The sequence below is a fragment of the Ochotona curzoniae genome, unplaced genomic scaffold (genome assembly GCF_017591425.1).
Source record: "Ochotona curzoniae isolate NIBS_2020 unplaced genomic scaffold, NIBS_Ocur_1.0 scaffold_3835, whole genome shotgun sequence".
Taxonomy (NCBI): Eukaryota; Metazoa; Chordata; class Mammalia; order Lagomorpha; family Ochotonidae; genus Ochotona; species Ochotona curzoniae.
Genome location: NW_024467114.1, coordinates 29,757,515 through 29,781,154, shown reverse-complemented (window position 1 = coordinate 29,781,154; position 23,640 = coordinate 29,757,515). Strand labels below are relative to the sequence as shown.

General features: G+C 42.4%; 1 protein-coding gene across 1 annotated transcript in view; it reads left to right on the top strand.

Moving 5' to 3' along the window:
* DNAH11 (dynein axonemal heavy chain 11) overlaps window positions 1–23,640 on the top strand; it is a 271,297-nt gene that overhangs the window by 206,073 nt on the left and 41,584 nt on the right. The window contains exons 63-65 of the mRNA XM_040964541.1: window positions 5,086–5,256; window positions 8,637–8,872; window positions 11,041–11,163. Of these exons, the coding sequence (XP_040820475.1) occupies window positions 5,086–5,256; window positions 8,637–8,872; window positions 11,041–11,163 (530 nt within the window). The remainder of the gene's footprint in view (window positions 1–5,085; window positions 5,257–8,636; window positions 8,873–11,040; window positions 11,164–23,640) is intronic.

The following is a 23,640-nucleotide window of genomic DNA, read 5'->3' as shown; positions in this document are numbered from 1 at the left end:
CATGAATGGTAGAAAAAATACATGGCCTTTGACCTTGTAGAAATTCACAGTTTGGGGCAAGGCTCTGTCTTCTTGTCTCTGTCATCGGAGTGTGGATCATACCTATCTCCCAGGGTTGTGGTGAGGCTCCAAAACACCATGTATATTCAAGGGCCTTAACAAAGTGGACTAAAAGAACTGAACTTATAGTAATTTCAATAGGCATTTCTCCATAGAGGATATACAGAAAGCAGTAAGCACATGGTGAGATGCACAACATCATTAGTCACTAGGGAAATACACAAATCCAAACCATGGTGACCTCTCAGTTTATATGCAATAGGACAGTTACAGCCAAACAATATGGTCAATACCAAATGTTGGGGAGGATGGGAAGGAGTTAGACCACTCCTACCCTGCTGATGGGAATATAAAATATCCCTGCTTCTTTGGAAAACATTTTGTCAACCCCTCAAAGTGTTCAACATGAAATTACCACAGGACTCAACAGTACCATTCGTGGTTATATACCTAAGAAAGCAAAATATGGCACAAAGGCTTAGATACTAACCTTCATAGCAAAACTATTTACAATAGCCAAAAATAGAAATAACACAAACTTCCTTCAATGAATGAATGAACCTTAAAATGTAGTATATCCTTGCGATGGAACAGTATTTGACTGTGAAAAAAAGAGCAAGGTGCTTGTGCATGCTATAGCATGAATAGGCCTTAAAAATGGTATGCCATGGGAAAGAACCATGTACGAAAGGCCATGTATTATAGAATTCTAGGTCTATGAAATATCAAGAGTCCCTGACAGGGGCCCAGGTCAGTAGCCTAGTGGCTAAAGTCCTTGCCTTGAATGCCCGGGATCCCATATGGGCACAGGTTCTAATCCTGGCAATCCTGCTTCCCATCCAGCTCCCTGTTGGTTGCCTGGGAGGGCAATTGAGGAGGGCCCAAGGGTTTGAGACCCTGTACCCACGTGGGAGACTTGGAGGAGGCTCCAGTCTCCTGGCTTAGGATCAGCTCAGCTTCAGCTGTTGAGGTCACCTGGGGAGTGAATCATTGCACAGAAGATCTTTCTCTCTGTCTCTCCTCCTCCTTTCTGTATATCTGCCTTTCCAACAAGAATAAATAAATTGTTAAAAAAAAAAAAAAAGACTCAGCAATGCCATGGAAACAGGAAGGACATCGTTGCCAGAGGTTGAACGAAAGGATAGGATGCGACGAGTGACTGATAATGAGCACAGCATTTTGCTTGAGGCTAAAAAATGTTCTCACCATTAGTGGGGCTCACCATTCAAGCCACTGAATATGCTAAATATCCCTGCGTTATACCCTAAAGGACCCATATGAATTATATCTCATTAAATTGTTAATTTTAAAGTATCGAGTTGATTATGTTACTATGAGGTATATAAAAAAACATGACTATTAAAGAATATGATTGCATTGGCAGAATGCATTTGGCTGGTAAAGTATATATCTAGACTGAAAGTTTGAGGCTGTATTATTTTTAACTGCCTATGGGTGATTCACTTCTTGGCCTTTTGACTAAGATCAAGTGTAAAATGCATATAGCTGGAGATGATAGAAAACTTGATTGATAGTTGCTACAACAAATGGTAGTATATTTTTCTCCTATTAGGTTGGGATTCTGGGAATGGACCATTATCGATGTTGACTCAGGTGGCTAACATTCAGACATCCCATCTTTTACCTATTTCTTCGCACTTGCAGTATGGCCATTAACCCTCACATACTTTGCCTCAAGGTCCCAGCTTGACTGCCAGACCTCTAGACATCTGCCATTGGCATCAACTGAGTATTTTTCCTTTCAGAAGAAAAACTTCAAGTTTTCCTAGACCCTACTCAAGTCCATCTAATAGCACTGGATGTATTACTACCCTGCTTAGAACCAGGGTGTGCTTAGCAGGACAAGAGGAACCAATGTGTGTTGGGATAGGTAGGCTGGATTAGAAATCTGGGTTTTTAAAAAACAAATTAATTTTAACTCATCAGGTTAAACTCGCCATCCTTCTGAAAGTCATTATGTGATGTGTGAACTTGCAGTTCGTCCGATAAAATTAAGTCACTGTGTTCTGCCTCGGTAACTGCACATCTCTTCCGGTTCTCCCAGTCATGTGGTTCTGTTCTTTCTCCCAGCCCTAGGGCCATGCACCAGTTGGCCTTCAAAGTCCTGCACAGTCCTAGCCCTGCTGCCTCCTGGTGCTCCTTGATGGGGTTCACCCACCAACATCTCTCCACTTGCACTGCTTTCACCCCCTATTCCCTTACACCAAAATCCACCCTCCTCATTACATTGGTGATGTGTTAAAACTCTCAGGCCACTCACATGGCCACTTGCCTCTCCAGTAATTCTTTAGTCCAGAATGTTAGATGGAAGGTTTAATGTGTCTGGCTTGTGAGGGTGTACACACTCTGATGCCTGGCAGCCCCTCTGCCCTCACTTCTATCCCCTTTCCGCTGGCTCCATCTTTGCTCGCTTTGTGGTCCTTCTCCTGGTGCCAGTCGCTCTCCTCCAGTGTGACCTCTGGCTGTTCCCTCCATGCTGCATTCCTCTTTCCTAAGTCTCACACCTCTTCAGAACTTTGCTCCAAGCTGTGCTTATTACATGGTTTTCTCTGACCTCCCTAGGTGGGAGAAACACTCGCCTTGCCCCCTACACACATGCATGTGCGTGCACACACACACACACACACACACACACACACACGTATGTACATGCAGCAGTCTTTCCACTTTACGCTGGATTAGTGTAGTTTAATAAGGCTTATCACCCATGACACAATTATGCACCCACTTATTTCTGGGTAAATTATTCTGTCTCTGTCTCTCTCACTCTTTTTTTTTCCCCCAAGCTGGAATACAACTTTCTCACTAACAGGGACATTGTCTGTTTTGTGCAGTGCTTGATTCTAAGCATGCTTGAGCATTCCCGGGGATGTCACAGACATCAGCAGATAGTTGTGGATGGGTGAATTGGAGAGCCCCCATTCATGCTTAAAGTTCCCAACCCTTTGAGCACTCACTTTCTCATGTCCTTTGAGAAATGTCACCACTGCTGGAACTTACAAAGACCTCATTTGAAATGGTGAGATTTACACTTTGAAATATTTACCAGTTGCGAGCTATGTGAGAAAAAGCAGAAGTATCATGTAATTAGAATTTTCCTAAAATAGTGATGGAACATCTGGAAGTTATGGCAAAGGAGAAACAGGCTCTGATGTGTCTCTGAATTAACAATATTATCAGAGGCTTTGCTTTATAGTGAATGTACATGAAGAAAGGAAAAAAGGATTGGATAATGTTAACTAGAAACTACACACAGACGCACGCATATGCACAATGTATATAAATTTGAAGGATTAATTGAGGATGTCAGATCTTTTCCTTTGAGAATAAATTCTTTCTAACTAGAACAGGAGACAGTTAACTTCTGAAAAGCATCAAGACAGATGATTTTGTCCATATAGCATTGACCTGGAAGCTCAACCATTCAGACTAATAAATCAGGCAATTTATATTTAATCATTAACTAACTCCTGAGCTGAGCAGCTGTTCAAAATTAGAAATGGGTCACCCCGGCCAGTATGACATTACAGGCAATCTATAATGCATTAGAATAAAATTATAGTGATTTTTAACTGTCTAGAAATTTATTACAGGACATGTTCCAACTCTAAGACCCTTGTTAGGTTGTGGCAGGGCTGATTTATGTTGCATGGAGAGTATTGTGAAAGTATTGACCAGTTCAACAGCCCGTGAGTCTATGTTTGGTATATCTTCAAATTTCAAAGCTAGTTTGGAGAATGAGGTGGGTGCACATTGTTGTTGCTCGTTTACAAACCAAAGACAAAGAGGAGGCAGAAGAGAGATCCCACTTGGAAAAAAAAAAAAATGAATGCTTGTATTGTCTAGGGCTGATGGAGGAGACTCATCAATGCTCTAAAGAGCTGCAGAGCCAGATCCTCTGGGTTTCATTGTATGGCTAACCTGGGGTAATCTTTATCCAGTAGAGCAGGGATACGTCTTACAAACACACAACTCCAACTTTCATGTGCTATTTCCGCAGCCTCAGTTCTGTGCAGAGAGACCATGCAGGACTGACACCCCCATCTGTTGCAATATACATGGCTTTTACTTTCGTCATCTTCCTGTGTGCGGGAAGTAAAATCCTACAGGGTTTTTCTTTGACGGTACTGTACCAGGCACAAATGAAAGATTGTTTTTTCCCCTAATTCTGTTGATTTGCATGTTCGTAGAGGGTTGTATTCATTGCAGCATGCCTGCAACAAAGTAAATTAGCAAACTGTCTCACAGTTCAGCCAATCCATACGTGTTTATGGCAGTTTTATTTAAATCCAATATGAAGGGCTCCACATATTTAACCTGTAAATCATGCAATAGGAAATAAAGGCTTCAGTGGCATTCTTTGAGCATTCTGCCTTCAAGGCTGGCTGAAGGCCTGGTTTGTACCTTTTGACATAGGCCCATGGATTCTTCCACGGTCTTAATGGTGAAGTTAGAAGAATACAAAGTTTAGTATTTACTAGCACCATTTTTTCATTAATAGAAACCAGAATGGATGGCTGTTTCTGTTTTCATGTATTAGTGTGAATGTTTTTAGTTTCCCTTTGTCTGTAATCAGCATATCACCAGTACATTAATATATAGATGTGTGTATTGCTCCGGGGGCATGCAACAGGAAGAAATGAGCAGAGCCAGGCTGACCTAACTACTCCCAGGTCACTCAACCTCAGCCGCCACCCTGGGTGCTCCATTCACAGGGGGACAGGGATGGGACTCTCCACCTTCCAGGAAGGGCTCAAATAGGAATCAAGAATGATGGTATTCAGCTAGGAGATGCTCAAGAATTAGTCATCACCTCCTACTGGGCTCAGCTAGAAAGGCCGAGAACTCCCTCCTGGTGCTGGGTCTCGGGCCTGTGACCCAGACATGGTGATCTGCCACTGGGAGGCAGGGGCGGGGGGCTGAGCCGGGAGGGGCCTTGCCTTCGCAGTAGTTGCAGAGTTGATACTGAGTTTGCATTGATGTCTGAGTCCTTGGGTCTTTCAGTCTGAGAAGATTCGCTGGAGCCAGTCTATTGAGTCCTTTGACATCCAAGAGAAGACACTCTGTGGAGATGTCCTCCTCACGGCTGCGTTTGTGTCTTACATGGGATCTTTCACGAGACCCTATCGCCAGGAACTGATGACCTGCAAGTGGGTGCCCTTTCTTCATCAAAAAGTAAGTGTCACTCCCCCACCTTGTGAACACTGGTACCATGTATTATCACAATGGCAGCCACGAACCACAGATTTCTCCTAGATGGGTTTCTACATCTTGCCCAGTCACAGGCTGGAAGTTCTGTGGCCCACATGGTCTTGAATATGGCATAAGTTTTCTTGTCTGAGCAATAGTTTAAACACAGTCATGGCAGTTATACTAACTGAAGGGTGATCTCTAGAAAAGGGCTTTCAACAAACCTGGTAACTACAATCCAATGGCATCTATCGTATTGTTAAAGAAAGTGAAACTTTACGCTTGCCCACTAAGAATGTAAGTCCTGAGTTAAAGATGGTTTACAAGACAGTGCTCTGATTCAAAATGGTAGTGTTTTGTGTATAAACATGGGAACAGCCTACTCTCAACTTAGAAGTTATGCCTACAAGCAAAGCAAAAATCAAAGATTGGGAAGATATGAAGTAATGGAGTCTCAGATCTATCTTGTGAAAATGGGACCATGAGTCAGAACAGAAATTTGAAAGTTCTTACTCATTAGCCCTGTCATCTTAGCTGATGCACACATGGTATAATTGATGTGTGCAGCCCTGTCTGTAATGGGTTCAAGGCTACACCAAACCCCTTGGCACATTAGTTTCCACATGGATCTCTATGGCTCAGTCTCCACAGTAGATGCTTCCATGGCATCAGCACCTGTCCATGTGACTTCTACAAAACTGAATGAAATTAAGTGTCCCAGGGACACTTCACTCTTAAAGGCATCCCAGCAGGAGTCATTTTCAAAAAAAAAGAATCTTTGAATCTAAATTGCTTGCTCAGGTTTCCAGTTTCACTTTTATATTGAAAATTTCTGGAAAGAGACTGTCACTGTGTTATTCCTTGGAAGTTCAAGGCTCATCTGTAGGTAAATTCATTTCACCCTCACAGAGATCCTGATGGTTTGTTAATAAACTAGCCAACAAATGATGAGTAAGTCTGTGATTTATAAAATCCATAATCCATGCCATTTATGGATGATCCATTGACATAGTCACCACAACCTTGAAAGGACGTAGGGAAGGACAGAGCTCATATCTATTGGCTCATTCCTCAGAGGCCTACAGTGATTGCAGCTGGGCCAGGTGAGGAGCCAGGACTCAAATAGTCAACCCAAGGCCCCCATGTGGATGACAGGACCTGAATGGCCTGAGTTTTTACCACTGCCTACCAAAGTCCATTGGCAGAAAACTCGAGTGAGGAGCTGGAGCCAGGAGCTGCACTGAAGCACTGCTATGTGGAATGTAGGAGACTGAACCACCAGGCTCACCTTCTGTTCTCAGGGACTAATTCTAAGAAGCAAGAGCCGAGTAAGCTTCACAGTTTGCCACAAGTGAAGACTTTTGATTCCAAATTCATTGCTTAGCAAAGAAATTCAACTTCATTCAAGTCAGCACCCCAAGGGGAATTATATTTTTACTTGATTCACTGATCCTAGAGTTTTCTGGAAGATTATGTTTCTAAAAACAGTCAGGATTAACTTTTGAATAGAACAGTAAGAGGTACTTGTGCCTCAGGATAATAAAATATGTTCTAAAACTACAATAATCACAGCAAAATTTTTCTGCCAGAAAATAGAAACCTTCAAGGATGTAGAGATACTTGATATGGTTGATACATGGCAGTTCAAAAACTCCCACAACACATATAGCGCCTATCAGTGTCTGTGCCCATATAGTCTGCCTTCTCTTTTATGCTGTAAGAGAAACAATTGACATTTAAGTCAATGACCTTGCTTGTGTGCTAGTTCTCATCCTCTTTATCTTCCTCCAGGACAATTCTAGAGTGACTTATCTCTCTGTCGTTATCAACATTTTCCTTCATATCAGTGCATTACTAGAGCTTTCTTACCAGCATTTAAACACGTTGTTATTTGTCCCACTAAGACACACACACGCCAAGAAACTTGTCACCCTGTCTGACCGACCAGCTACTGCTGTACCACTTCTCTGCCCTCACTCCAATCACCTCCTCTGTTCTTCAAGTTTTTCTGGACCGTTTTTGTTGTTGTTGTTGTTTTGTCCCCACACTCCAGGAAAATCTCATGTCAGATTTCATTTTCACAATTATGAAGCCCATTTGATTCATGGATTGGGGACTCTAGTTTCAACTGATAACCCTATTCTCCCACCGATGACTTTTGTTTGTTTGCTTGCTTTTTTTTTTTTTTTTTTTTGGCATTTTCACTTGTTCCTAAGACACAACCATCTTCCAGTCTTTCTCCTGCTTTACTGGGAGCTCCTAGCCTTCACTGGGTTTTTCTCTCATCCCCAATCTCTTTATGTTGAAATGTCCAGGACTTCAGCCATTTGGTCCCTTCTTTTTTGTCTTCCATCACACCCTTCTTTGTCATTCTTTCCCACAGTCTTGGTTTTTGTAAAGTATGTCTATTTTTATGAAGAATGATCCTGGTTCTCCACAGGTTTGTGATTGCCTGTTGGTGCCCCCTGGCCTCTCTCCTACTCTGTCCATCTGAGAATATTGTAACATTGGGTGACCATGACATAAGAAATGCCTGAGTCACATGCTCGTCTGGATGGTGCTCCATGGGCAAATAGCTTGTTGGTGTCCTGTCAGAATACATCCAACAGGGTGGTTGGGTCAGCAGAGGCCTGTGGGATCCTGTTGAGAAGAGGCTCAAGGAAAGAGGAGGTGGAGGGCCTCTCATTCAGAGTGTACTTTTGCCCCCAGTGAGTCCTTGGATGTGCTTTCATGCTCTCCTTAATGATAGGTGAACATACGTCCTCTGTGTAGTCAGCTAGCCAAGGACCAACAGTGCTCCTTATCTATTCTCTAGTTCAGTAGTACTTTGAGCAAGATGCCTTGTTAGTGTTCGTTGAACTCTGCTCCCAGACATGACCTAATTCTGAGTTGGGTTTAAACTCTAGTTTTACTAAATGTAGAAGAACTGTAACATGGAAATAAACTTTGTCAGTTGCCCAAGAGAGTGCTGTCCCCTCATTTCCTTTCAGTCGGATCTTCTCCCCAGGAACCCTCAAGGTAAACTTGCCATAGCCTTCCATTCTTTCCTGGTGTGTGCATTCTGGTGCAGTAGCTGTAAACTCAAGGGCGAAGTCCCTGTCGGTGGAAGGCAAGGCATTGCAGTTAATATTCTGGATGTGGAATGCCACACTTGGTAGGATTCTGGGTTGTAAATAGTGGGTTTCACTGGTCAAGCCGTATTTCATGATGAGAGTGGTATGGGACTCCTGAGAGTCCTCAAGAGTGGGTTCCCCAAGAGTGGGTGGCTCTTTCTCTTGGCTTTGATTTTCTGTGTCCTTGTCTGTCATGCCTGATTCTCCCTCTGTCACACTCCCTGTTTGTCGCCTTCCCCTCTCATTGTAAAGGCTTCCATGCCCATAACCAAAGGCCTGGATGTGATCACCGTGTTGACGGATGATGCTACAGTTGCCACCTGGAATAACGAGGGACTGCCCAGCGACAGAATGTCCACGGAGAACGCCGCCATCCTCATGCATTGTGAGCGCTGGCCTCTGATGATAGACCCGCAGCAGCAGGGGGTGAAGTGGATCAAGAGGAAATATGGATCAGACCTGAAGGTCACACACTTGGGCCAGAAAGGGTATGTGTATCCTGCGGGATTGGCTTTGGGTTCCTGCTGTCAAAGCAGATCTGAGGGGTCTGAACTCTCGGTGTTTGTGAGATAACTGGTCACTGGTGATCCGTATTAAAAGGATGTTTACACTGGCCAGGATCTCATTTCCTGGAAAAGCAATCAAATTGCAGGGTAAAACAAACATGGGATCTGAGAGGAAAACTGTGGCTGTCAATTTATAAATTTCTCTTGGAGTACGAATTCAAATACCACATATTCCAGCTTCAGATTGTTTGGTCTGTGTAAGAGAAGGATAGCTAACTGTATATTTTGGCTTAATGATCTTTAATGGTCAGGTTTCTAAATATATATTATAGTGGGATCCTAATGTTACTGTAAGTTCCAACATTGAATACCTGAAGAAAACTTGATTTTTCCCAAACTTTTACTTGTCAAATTATAACAATCATTTATATGTGGGGAAGACAGATAGGGGCTGGCATTGTGCCATAGCAAGTAAAGCCACCACCTGCATTCCCAACATCCCATAGGGGTGCTGGTTCATGTCCTGGCTGCTCCACTTCCAATCCAGCTCCCTCCTGATGGCCTGGAGAAAGCAGCAGCAGATGGCCCAAATGTTTGGGCCTCTGCACCCACATGGGAGACCTGGAAGAAGCTGCTGACTTTGATCTGGCCCAGCCCTTGCTGTTGTAGCCATCTGGAGGGTGAAGCAGCTATGAATGATGTCTGTCTCCTTGTCTCTCTTTGCAATTCTTTCAAGTAAATGACGCTACATTGAATCTGCTTTCTCTGTCCTGATGTATTAACATGAGAATTGTGTTGCAGTAATTATCATGCATTTGCTGTGACCCTGAGATTCTATTATTTTCATACTCCTAGAAATTCTTTCATAAAAAAAAAAACCAAAATATTCTGTTCACTGGCGCAACCTCCAAATGACTGCAATGACTAGATGAACAAAGCAGGGAGCCAGGAACTCAACCCAGATCAACCACATGGGTGACAAGGCACCAAAGCCTTGATTCAGCTCTATTCTTAGCTTGGGTTTGCATGGCAGGAAGCTGGAGTCAGAAGCTGGTACCAGGTATGGACCTGAATACTCCAGTGTGGAATGGAAGCATCTAAACCAGTGCTCAAGTTGCTAGGCTAAAAGCACACCTACATGTCACTTTTTAAAGATTTATTTGAAAGTCACAGAGGCAGAAAGACAGTAAAAGAAGTGATCTTCCATTCACTGATTCTCCCCCTAAATGGCCACAATGGCTGAGGCTGGGCTGGGCCAAGGCCGAGAGCTTCTTCCAGGTCTCCTACATAGGTTTTGGGGCCCATGCACTTGGGTCATCTTCTGCTGTCTTGGGCCATTAGCGGGGAGCTGGCTGGAAGTGGGGCATCCAAGGCAAGAAACGGTGCCCATTTTGGAATGCCAATGTTTCAGGTGGCAGCTTTGTCTACAGTGCCACATTGCAGGTCCTTTACACATCATTTTGGAAAATAAAATCTACTCTTAGGATTTCCTGTCATCGGAGTCTATCCTAGGAACTCAGCGAGTAGGAAGCTTTGTTCTCTGTAGCTGTTTCAATTGATGGTGAAAAATATTTTAAACCTATTGATGTTTAACTTGATTCCCTATTATCTTAGTAAAGTAAAATAAAGAATGCATATGGTTGTACACATCAATATAGGCCTTGCCTATCGAGTACTTTGAAGAAAAGTAATTTTGGTGAAGAAAGATGATTTTGAAAAACAAAGTAACACAAGTGTTGGCTATTTTACATGATTGAACTTAAACACTTAAAAAAAATTATAGTGTGATAAAATCTCAAGGCACTTCACGTCATTTCAGTTTTTCACCAAAACTGTATATTGGATTAATTTGAATTTATGACATTTGAATCAGTTACACTGGTTTCAACCGTGATTATCAGAAGCAGCTAATTTATCCAAAGACTGGTTTGTTCAACCTGGTGAATTTCACATGGAAAATATGACTATAAAATTTATCCCGAAATGTGTTCTTTTTCTATCATCTAGTTAGACTGCTACTTTGTAAAATAGTTCATCTGTCCCATTTTAAAAATATATATCTATTAAATATATTTTAATCATGAGTAACTTTGGACGTTTTCCCTGTGCTTATTTACATGTTGTGGTCACACATCTGCCTGAACACGAAGATTTCTGAATGTCATTGAAGCTGCTTTGGCCTTTGGCAATGTTGTCTTAATTGAAAACCTTGAGGAAAGTGTAGATCCTCTCCTAGATCCATTGCTCGGCAGGAACACGATTAAAAAAGGAAAGTAAGTATTTTTCATTCAAGTCATCTGCTAAATGAGCTTGACCATTAGTATATTTCTTACCTTCACTGTCAAGTGCAATGTTCTGACATCTTGGTGATTTGTCTGTGTTTCCAGTGCATGGCACCTCCATACGAAACTCATGCCACCTCAATAGGATCCAGATATCCAACTTATCTGTCTGGTACATTTAGACACCTTTCACCTGCTTTCCAACTTACAGACTAAACACTGCATGGCCACCCATCTGAGGGGTACATACCCCTTTTTTATGCCAAACTCTCTCTAACTTCAACAATTTGCATAAGATCTTGAGTGTGGTTGCCCTGATTGTATATGACTTGTACCTTGACTTGCTTCATGTTATTCTCTTTTTTTTTTGGAATTTTTTTTATTGTTAATAACATTGTATTATGTGATACAGTTTTATAGGCACTGGGATTCCTCCCACCCCTCCCATACCCCTCCCCCCATGGTGGATTCCTCCACCTTGTTGCATAACCACAGTTCAAGTTCAGTTGGGATTCCTTCATTGCAAGCATATACTTAGCATAGAGTCCAGCATCTTATTGTCGAGATAAGTTCAGCGGCTTCTTGGGGAGACCTTCTCTGGTCTGAAGGTAGAGCTAACAGAGTAAAGTCTCAGTCAGTTAAAAGCCCCAACAAAACATCAGCAACAATATACAATGTTATAGAATTAATTGACATAGTATTGAGTAAACAATATGTTAAAAATAATGCAAGTTCAATTTTTCAAAACACACGGGTTGAGACAGTACCAATGACAGGTTCAAAAACTAACAATCAAACAAACAAACAAAAATTACAGGCTAAATCAAGGCAAACATGTGGTATCTAACCTTTTGGGATTCACTCATTTCCCTTAGCATTATAGTTTCCAGTTGGGCCCAGTTAGCCACAAAGAACTGCATTTTGTTTTTTTTAATAGCTGAGTAGTATCCCATGGAGTAGATGAACCAAAGCTTTCTTATCCAATCTTCTGCTGATGGGCATTTTGGTTGCTTCCATGTTTTTGCAATTACTGATTGTGCTGCTATGAACATAGGGGTGCATGTTGGTTTGTCGTGAAACAGGTGTTTTGGATATATTCCTAGGAGTGCTGTTGCTGGATCGTATGGTATGCAGATTTTGAGTTGTTTAAGTGTTCTCCATACTGATTTCCATAAAGGCTGTACCAACCTGCAGCCCCACCAGCAGTGGAGTAGGGTTCCCTTTTCCCCACATCCTCACCAACAAGTGTCGTTGGTGTTCTTTTTTATGTGGGCCAATCTTACTGGTGTTAGGTGGTACCTCATCGATGTCTTAATTTGGATTTCCCTTATTGCCAGGGAACTGGAGCATTTTTTCATATGTTTGTTTGCCATTTGGGCTTGTTCCTTTGTGAAATGTTTGCCCATTTCTCATGCCCATTTCTTGAGTGGCTTGTTTGTTTTGGTGTTTTGGTTGTTTTGGAGTTCTTTGTATCTTCTGGAGACTAGCCCTTTATCCCCTACATAGTGCACAAAGATCTTTTCCCAGTCTGTGGGTTGCTTTTTTACTTTGCTGATTATTTCTTTTGCTGTACAGAAGCTTCTTAGTTTGATGAGGTCCTACTTGTTTATTCTGTTCTTTACTGTTCTTGCTTTTGGTGTCCTTCTTAGAAAGTCAGGACCTACTCCTAGGTCTTGCAAGGTATTTCCTGCATTTTCTTGCGAGAGTTTGAAGGTTTCTGGATGTAGGTTTAGGTCTTTTATCCATGTAGATTGGATCTTAGTGTATGGTGATAGATGCGGGTCTATCTTTTTGTTTCTGCAGGCTATCAGCCAGTTGACCCAACAACATTTAAATATTCTTGGTCTCTCTCCATCATAATAACATCCACAGAATCAAATTTACTAGGCTACCTCTAGTTTTTCTAACTTAACATGCATCTAACCTTTCCAACACAGAGAATTCATTATCCCTTTCTCAGCTCTGTGGGCACCGTCCCCTGGGCATTGCCATAAGGATCTCTCCCTGGCTTTCCAGCAGGTGCCATTCAGCGTGAGACACTACACTTTCCAGAACATTCTTCCAGGGTGTCCAGAAACTATTTCTCCCAGAGCCAAGGGGCCTCCATTTCACTTGTCCTCTAAATGTACGAAAGGTCACGTGCAACCAGTATGTCCTTGGCCGAGCCTGGGAGGGCCCAGGGAAAGCCATGGCAAGCCTCTGGCTTCTGCTCCAGGAGTGCACCACTGGCTTGGCTTCATTAGATTTTGTTCTCTCTCCTTTTCACTTTTTCTTCACAGAGGTATAATCGCAGAACTTCCCCCAAATTCCTTCTCTTCTAACACCCACTTCTGCCTCACAGGTGCCTGTCTCCTTTGTCACCACTAGCTTAGTCCTGTCAGTTCACATGAGCCTACTTCAGGGTGACTAACTTGCTCATCTCTAACCGGTGAGCATGGTATTCATCAAGTAGATCCACTTAGAGTGACTGACAACTTATAATTGTTTAATAAGCCAACATTTACCCAGACACGCATGTGGAACAATCTAATAAGCTACTTGACAAACTGCAGCTCCTCACATACATATTATTGTAGCTGTGTCTGAAGTGTTAAAAATATAATGGAAAATCTTAGATGTGACCAGAGAGAAATTCTTGTTATTAAGGCTCAGGCTCTATTATGAAGGCCTAAGTTGTTTGTCAGAGGAAATACATATTCTCTGAGCTTTAACTTCGGCTTTCCTGAGCACCAACTCAGGTGGAAAAAATTTGATGTGGAATCTTTTGAAAAAACTTTGTGGAAAATACTTGCTATGGAAAAAAATATCTGTGGATGGTAAAAAAAAATTCTTTTGCACATGTATGAGTTTATATTTTAATTTTCTTTTCCATGAACTCTTTGAAATACTCTCATATGTTTGGATAATCTGAAATTTCCAAAGACATAAATTTGAGTCATTATCCTCCCTCCCCAGTATGGTTATAAAGCATTAATGAAAAACCTTTGATTTTAGAGATAAATTTGACAGGGAACATCAAGTCTTCATTACAAAATATTAGACCAAAGTAACCTATTGCTTTTCTTCCCCAGGGGTGTAATTCCCAAACTTCCTCAAACTCATTCTCCACACGGACATGTACTAAATAAGCATTCTCTGGGAGGCCTTCTAGAACTGATAGTGTCACCCCATCACTGTTTCATCAGGCTAAGGAAATTCAATACCATCTGTAGGAATTTAACCCATGATGCTTCCTGCAATGCAGTATTTGCATGCACAAGCCTCATTTTGAAATTCTAACCTGTAGAGACAACCATTTTGTGGAGGGTGAATTTCAAATCTGTGTCCAGCTTTTCCTACGCCTGTCTCCCACATAGCTTAAGAGTTTCTCTTTCCAGACACTCTGCTAGTGGAGTCTCTGTGCTTCCTGCCAGCCATCGAATAGACCTCTCTGAGCACTGCTATAAACCAGTACCCTACTGAGAGCCTGCAGATTCAAGGCGTGGTGAGGAACACACCCAACTCAATAGCCCCAGAAGCTACCTAGGCTCAGAGGAAGAGAGGCCAGTAGCAGAAATGTTGTCCCCTTGGCCTACTGGTAGACTGACACAATACAAGGAAGCATCCTGCCCACAGTGGAACTTGGATAGGGTTTATGGGGGAAAAATAGACCTGATTACATTACAGCATGAGTGGGTGTTTGTCCAACACACAGGTAGGAGACTCAGAAAGAGAACAAATAGCAAAACACCCCAGGCAACCCAACAGCTTTTGGGAGCTGCAAATAGGATCCAAGTGGGTAGAACGAATGGACGGGGAGGAAGATGAGCAGGGTGCTTGGAGACTGAAGGTGAGAAGACTTTAATGTGGACCTTCTGGCTTGACCTTTGCTCAGTTCCTCAGAATTCTTTCAACTCCTCAGACGTACTCAAGGGGGTCCTATTTCTAGCAGAAAATCTTGTAGGCAGCAGTAATTGGTTTTTAGCCAAAGGATCCTGCTTTCCTTTCCATATTTTCACTGCAAATCGTAAGCTGTAATTCTGTGGGAGCACGGGTGAAGATTCAGGGGCGTGGAAAGAATGGGATCAGATGCATTCTTGAAAGGTCACACTGTGGGCAATGAGAAGCCCTGATAGAGAGGACAGGGACCTGCGTAACGGACACCTGAGGATGACCCACCCCTAACCTGATGGGGCCGTGGCAGTAGAGATGGTTTTCAGATGTTTAACTGCCACAAATATCACAAAAAAAAATTCATAATTACGTCAATGGATACAGGCAAGAATCTCTTCAGAATGTATACTTTGGAGTAAAGTAGTTGGGCTATAGAGCATATGCACAATGCAAGTCAGAAAACAATCCCCAGTTGTTTCCCAAGGTGTGTGCAAAGTAATATGCTCTCCTAGTGTATACAAGTGAGGGACTCTCCTGAGAATTAAGGGGCTCCCCTCTGCTGCTGTTTGATAATCCAGAACATTCCTGTGTTCAATGCCATCAGCCCCTCTTCCTGTAAAGACTATTTCCACCTCATCCTCCTTTTTCTGCTCCTGTTTTTGACAGAGAAGATGTTAAAGATATTCCAGGTCTTTAAAATAACTTTGTTTGCACAAGGTTAAAAAAATATTTTGAGTGAGGTTTTGATATCTCGGTCATTGTATCATTTTCAGCTGGCAAGCAGGGTGAACAGGACATTATTTAATAACAGAGATACTCGTTTACACTGTATGAGTAACACTGCTTCTATCGCACCCCAAACTGAGCCACAGGTTTGAGAATTTCAGACTGAATCTTGCTCTGATCTCCAGCTACATGTGCTTCACTCCATTGTTCTGTCCTCTTAATCCTGTGTCGTTCCATGTGATTACCTGTGAGGTTAAACATATGTATTCATTACATTATAAAGACAAGATACTACCAAATCCAAGAAAGAAAGAACCACGCTGGGATTGTAACTTCAGGCTCATTCACCCCAGTGTCTGCATTTCTGTGCTTCCAACACAGGTGGGAAAACACTTGCAACTCCAGCAAGAAAGTCACATTCCCTTAGAGAGTTTTCAAGTCGCAGTAGCATTTTGGTTTGTTCTCCTTGTTTGTTTTGGGGACCTTCTGGGAGGCCGTGTTAGTGTGTCTTCTCTAATAATGCAAGTCTGAGAAATACTTGTGAGAGATACAGCATAGTCCCAAAGTTGAAGTTCATTAATAATTGGAATGTTGCGAAGTATGAAGTAATGAATACTAATTACTCGCTTCATGTCTGACAGCTCCCCGTGGACCGATACATCAGCCCAGACCTTAATTTGGTTCGAGTAATGGTTTCATCAATAGCACATTAAATCTGTGTTTGAGGAGATATACTGTTGAACCTGACCCACACAACAGATACCACTGTCATAAAATGGCCACCAGCTGACAAGAGCTGGGTAATTACCAATAATTAAACCCACCAAACCCGAGACAATCCTAATTTTAAACAGAATATATCTTTTCATATCAATCGACAGAAAACATATCTGGAAGGATTTATCAACCTGTACCTTTTCCAAAGCAAATTTACTGGCATTGCCCGTTAGGAAGGTTGCTGATGTGTGAAGTAGCTTCATCAAATTATATCTCTTGTATCTTTCAAATCCCCCTAAATATTATTGAAGTCCTTTTTAAAAGTTGATTTATTTATTTACATTTATTTGACATACAGAGGGCTCGAGACACAAACAAATCTTCCATCCACTCCTTTACTGCCCAAAAGCTCACAACAGCCAAGGGCCAGCCTGCCCCAAGCCACGAGCCTGGAATGCCACGTGGAGCTCCCCAGGGGTGGCAGAGATTAATAGAAGACAGGGAAGAAGGAAGAGCTTCCATCCTCTGATTCATTCCCCAAATTTGGTGGAAGCCGGAGGCCCAGAACTCAGTCTGGGTCTTCCATGTGGGTGGCAGCCAGCACCCAGCACTTGAGCCGTCATATCCTTTTTCCCAAGGTGCCCCCTAACAGGGGCCTCAAGCCAAGATCCTCCCGAGGGGGATGTGGGCTCCACAGGACACATCCCATCACTGTGCTGAATGCCTGCCCCCAAAAGATACTTTACCCATCATTTTGTAGTTAATTACTCTTTTCATGAGAATCTTTAAGTAGCCTTCCCTTAAAGATACACTTGAAACAAATACAAGCATTCATGATATGATACCAAATTTCATTTTTGCAGAAATTACACAGTAAAAGAAGACAGTGTTTTATAGCCATTTATCCATAACTGTGCTTTCCTGAAATTTGTACCGTGGTTAATAAGAATCCCTTTCAGTTAGAAAGTCTCCCCTTGGGTATTGCATCATATTGCAGTTCTTGCAGTTGAGGACCGTGTGGTTGTGTTAGGGTTGAACATAAATCACTTTAAAGGGTAGGACGTAAGACACAACTCTGTGAAGTCGAAGCTGGTAGAGAATGCATTGCCTTGAGATAGAAATCGAAGCATTTTATGTAACTTCCAGAGGCACGTGGGTCTCTGTGTCACTGATGGGTTAGAATCGTCTTATATTCAAGTTCCTTCCTGCCCTTGCATGACAGAATTCAGCATTCTAGTTTCTCTTCTCATCTAAAATTAAGATAGTTTACTTGTCCCCCTTTGCTCACACAAATCCAAATTTTCCTAAATTCATCTCAGATTGCTTTTGCTTGTTTGCTTTTGCTTTTTCTTAATTTCTTCCAAAAAAAAAAAAACACTATTATGTTATTCAGGGGTCACCTTCACACTGGTCCCACACACTCCTTAAAGAGAGCTGCAAGCTGGAGTCACAGATGTTCATCCCTGAATTCTTTCATTTCTAGCCTAGAAAGAAACTTTCCAAAACTGATTTTTTAAAGCAGATTTGCACTTTTAGAACTGGCATGTCCTTATTTGTTACGACATTGTAGTCTTTAAGAAATTATTGAAATTTTTGTATGGTATAAGAAGGGAAATAATCTGATTTTCATTTTTAGCTTTTTTTCTTTTCTTTTTTTTTTTTTTTACCTCTGTGCCATGTTCCATGGGTTGTCAACACATCAATTTTTTTTCCCTTCTCTGAATTCTAACTGAAGTTTGCTTTTATCCTAGAAGGGCATGTTGGTTATATTAACTGTATGGAGTAGCGAGACAATTAACTCATTTCTATTCAGGAGTGGCTTTCTTGCCACTCCTGGCCTATCCCGCCAGCTGTGCCACTTGCAGCTACAACCTTTCTTCTGGAAAAGGGTTTGCCCAACTCAGGCAGCCCTTCCTGCTGAGGTTGCTAAGTAACAAGTCCACTCTCGTGTGGGCTCTGCTTGGTCTTTGCTGCCACGTTCTCAGACATAGCTGTTGGAGCTCACGAATATGACCTGGCAGCTTTTCATTTCAAACAGCAGGACATGCAGTAAGGATTTTGATGGACATTGGAACGTTCATTTCTTCTGAGTGTGTGTTCCCCACCATCCGCTCAGCCTCCGGCTTGTGGACCTGTGCTATTGACTTACCTTAAAATCCACCTGCTATCTCTTTAACCTTGACAGAATGGCTCTGATGAGTGAGACGAGGAGAGGGCAGTTCCTGCTGGGATGAGATCTTGTTGAGCCCTCTGAAGACTCTCTTCAACTGACATTGACCGGTCAAGGTTTCCCTCCAAACCCCGTGGTTTGCGAATCTGTTTGAGACCATCGGTAGCTGGTGCTCCTGAAGATGCTCTATGCTGATGTAGGCCTCACTAGTCAAGCTGCATTCTCCATTGTCTCTGTTACTTTCCATGTTGGGTTTGAAATGGCAGCCCAACAGTGCCTATACTTGTTCTCATACTCAGAGCTACCTGGTCACTGGAGGTATTCATTTCTAGTTTGATGCGCCAAGACTGGCAGGGTTTTTGGTTGGAGAATAATTCCAAGGGAATGAAGAGACCCCTTAGCTTCCAGACGCTTGCCAGCTGGGAGTTCCGGTTTAGGATCTCCAATTTTGGAATCATCTTGTGGTTGTGTTGAGACATGACTGCATAGCCCAAGTCACCAACTTCTCTCGTAGAACTTCTGGGAAACTCAAGTGTCCAAGTGTTTTCAGGTAACTTCCACCTCTGTCTTCTTATGGCATGACCTTCTCTGACTTGAAGAAGTTAAACATCTTTTTATCCTGGGAGATTCTTGGGCTGAATTTCAGTGTTTCTGATGTATATCGTTTTTGTCCCTACCTAACACATGAACACTGAAGTTACAGGTAATATGTACTCCCAGAGGATCATCATGAAGACAAAATCATTCATCCCCAACCAGTGGATATTTTGACACCCTTAGAATATGATTTTTTTTCAAAAGATAAGAGGTAAATCTTTTTCATTAATCTGTTGAACAGAACATGCAGATGGTAGATAGAGGTTGAGCACTTCAACAATCTGTGCTCTTCTTTAAAAACAAGGGCAAAATTTCTAAACCGAGGTTAGCAGAGCATTTGCTCTGAGCTGTGTGTCTCTCTTCCTGGTCATCATGCACAAGTACTGAGTCAGTGATATTCTCTCAGTACCCTCTTGTGGTTGACGGTCAGACAGGATGACAGCAGCCGACATTACAGGCTGTCCGTGTCAGAGAAAATTAACCTGGGGCTTGGTAGAGTGCAGTAAACTTTATACTGGGAGTCTAGAGACCCATGGTCTACTCTCAGCTCTGCTGCAAAGCGATGTAACCTTGGACAAGTCATAAACTCTGGGTCCATGAAAGGGAATCAGCTACGGGGCTGTGCTTGCTCTCCTGTGACAACAGGAAATAGATTGCTTTCCCTTGCTCCATGGGCTGACCAGTTAAACCAGGATGTCTGTACAGGAGAAATCATTTTATTTTACTTCTCAGATTGTGGTCATTCCACCTCCAATCCAGGGAAGTTCAGCCAGTGTGCAAAGTGGGGGAGGGGAGCTCTTCCATCCCTGCCCGCCTCTCCTTCCTTCTTTGTATAAAAACCCTCTATCCATCTCAACTGAACTTGAACTGTGGTAATGCAACAAAGTGGAGGAATCCACCATGGGGAAAGGGTTTGGGGAGGGGTAGGGGAGAATCCCAGTGCCTATAAAACTGTGTCACATAATGCAATGTAATTAATAAATAAATAAACCCTCTATCCACCCCCGATTTGAAGATTTCTCAGAGATGTAGCGACAGGGGCCAGCGTCGTCTTCCCCTGGGGGCAGTAGAAGCAGAAAATACAGTAAGGAAAGTAGCCACACTTCGTCAATCCAGGCTGCTCTTCAGTCCCAGCTGGTTCCTCCATATTAGAATTACAGTTCAAGTTTAGGTGTTCACAGCGACCTTCTGGGTTCATCAAAGTCTTTCATCAAAGTGATTTTGTTTGCTTTTCCCACCCCTGTGGTTAGCTCGGTTGTTTTTTTGGATCCTTCAAATCAGGAGAGAGCCGTAACAGTCTGTTTCATTTTCCCAAAGAGGAGATTAACCAAAAATTAACCTAGCAGCAATGATAAAACCCACTGAGTCATTATGTAATTTTTGCCTTTCATAGATCATAAACACCCCCAATTGAAGGTAATTTACTGTCCCTGGGAAATCCATAGCTATCAAATCATGATTCACAGCAAGCTAGGAAGCCCAGTATTACAGGCAAGACCTCCTCATCTTCCTTTCATCACCAGAGCTTCTCTGGCTCCCTTTAAAACCCGTCCTGCACACAGAGGGGTCACCCATGTCTTATAAAGCTTTGCTTGCACTCAGCTGGTTTGTTAAAACATCAGAGCCCCTGGCACTGGCACCGGGAACTGACATTGTCAGAACCCCCTGCTCATTGTTAGCTCTTGGAATCCTAGAGAGAAAGGCATGACTTCGTGTTGTAGCTGCTGGGGAAAATCAACCCTGAGTGCTCTAACAGAAACTGAAACCACAGACAAGGGTGATGTTCCTGCATGCCTGGGGATATTTTGCCCCCCACCCCCACCCCTGGCGGTCATCTGGATGCTTATAACATCTTTTGCCAGCCATAGAAAATGATCAATCTAAAAATAACCCTGCTGTCAATATATTGAACTTCAAGTCCCTCCTACAGTTGCCTTGGCCCTAGGCTGGACCAAGTGATTCCATGAGTCTTAAACCACCTGCAGACCTTCCTCTAGAGTGGCAGGAAGCAAACATCATGGTGATTTTATGCAATCTAGGAACCTAGGAATGGTTATCAAAGGGCTGTAAACAACGGTGTGTGTGTCACGAATGTGTCAGTCATCTTACAGGCGGCCAGTTCGGAGCTCATGCATGTGTGAGAACACACACAACACGCCAACTCCAAAATGTCTGACTCTGTGCCACAATCCCCACACTCAGGATCTGTCCCCAAGGACAACAGTAATGGCTCGTTCTTGATTGGGTTCATTCCTTGTGCTGCATTTAAGTTTCTACTTTTAAAGTCTAAAAATGTTTCCATTCCCTTTCTGCTTGAGAATATTTTTCCAGTGGTGAAGCAGGAGGTTAAGACATATGAGTTTTAACTCTGGAAATTCACAGTGTGGAAGAGAAAATTCAAGGCACCTGAAATCCTGGCAGATGTCGATGGCCCTGGCCTTCCTTGGAGACTGTCCAGCAGGGAGGAAGCATGGCAGCCCGACACGGAGCAGCAGTGAGGATGATATTTAGAGTCTCACTGCATTGCAATGATGCAAATGAGTATAAAAGCTGCCATTTCAATTGTGAGAACACCAGATGATAATTACAGAAAACTCTTGCAATTTCATTGGAAGACCACTCATGCCAACCTTGAAGCTGGCCTAGAAGAATATAGTTAACAGCACTAGCAAAGATTTTCTTGAAGCTCTGCTTGAATCAGTTCCGGGAAGAGAAGCTGAAGTAGCAACAGAACTGTTAAAAGATGCTCTCTCATTTAGCCAGGGTTAAATATATTGTCAGTCGAAAAGAGATGCATTCACTCAAAAAATGTGTGTGGTTTTTTTTTTGAAGATCATGTTATTGGTTCACCTCATTTGGTTCCAAAGATAAGCATGAAACTCTGACGTCAGCATGACGACATCCCTGAAAGGTTGATAAAAGCCCTGCTGTTGGTCATATGACTTCTGTATAGCTCACTGCTCTGTTTTTTTCACAAACTCTTTGATAAGATATGGTTCATGCAGATTGCCCATTTAAAGTGCACAATTCAGTGGTTTGCAGCCAATCACAGCATGAAGCAAGTTTCACCGTAAACAGCTCATTGGGTAACCACTGATCTAATGTCTCTAGTGATTTGCCCAACTGGGAATGTTTCTATGAGTTGAATCATACATAGCATGGTCTTTTGTGATTGGTTTCTTCCACTGACCATATCTTTTCAGGGATTACCCACACTGCAGCATATGTGCAGTGTGTGTTTGGCCTTTACACAGCCTCGTAATATTCTATCATTGGGATAGGACATGTTTTGTTTAGTGCTCATGAAACACATTTGGGGTTTTTCTATCTTATCTGTTGCACATTATGCAGCACACAATGTGTGCACAAAATGTGCACAGACCTGTGTTTGAATTATTTGGAGTATGGACCCCTGAAGTAAAATTGCCCAAGGAACTGCCCAGCTTTTTTTCAAAATGGTTGTGCCATTTTACATTCACACCAGCTGTAGGTGAAGCTTCAAATCAGCACAACTTTCAAGGACACTTGTTATCCTCCGAGTGTGTGAGTGTAGCCGTCCTGGTAGGCATGGCATGGCACTCACTGTGACTTTGGTTTTCATTCCTTACAACTAATAATGTTGAGTGTTTCCTTCACGGCTCACTAGTGTCTTGACTATCATGTTTTATAAAATGTCTGTTTGCATCCTTTATCTTTTAATTGAGCAGTTCTTTGATCTCTATGTACATTGTAAATTCCTGATATACACGAGTGAATATAAGAATGCATGAATCTGTATGTAAAATTTTATACCCATAATGTGTAGCATGGGAGATTAAGTACTAGTTCAGTTGAGGATGGAGACCATATTTGTCTTGTTAATGGTTGTATGCCTAGTGTCTAAAAGACTGTGACAGCCTGGCATGGGGTGGGTGTTCAGTAGCTACTTTTTGAATGGATAAGTGTTTGGCTATAGTATATTCCATGAAAACACAAGTAATAAATGATCAGTAAGAGAATAAATATTTTTCAACAGTTTTATAAAAATACATTACTTTGCCCAGTGTAGTAGCCTAGCAGCTAAAGTTTTCGCCTTGCAAATGCCAGGATCTCATATGGGTGTTGGTTCTAATCTTGGTGGACCTGCTTCCCATCCAGCTCTGTGCTTTTGGCCTGGGAACCAGTTGATGACAATTCAAAGCCTTGGGACCCTATCCCTGTGTAGGAGACCCAGAAGAGGCTCCTGGTTTCAAATGGGCTTAGCTCTGGCCATTGCGGCTGCTTGGGGAGTGAATCAATGGATGGAAGATCTTTCTATCTCTCCTCCTCTCTGTACATCTGACTTTCCAATAAAAAATAAATCTTTAAAAAATATATAACTTAAATATATATATATATCTTATCCT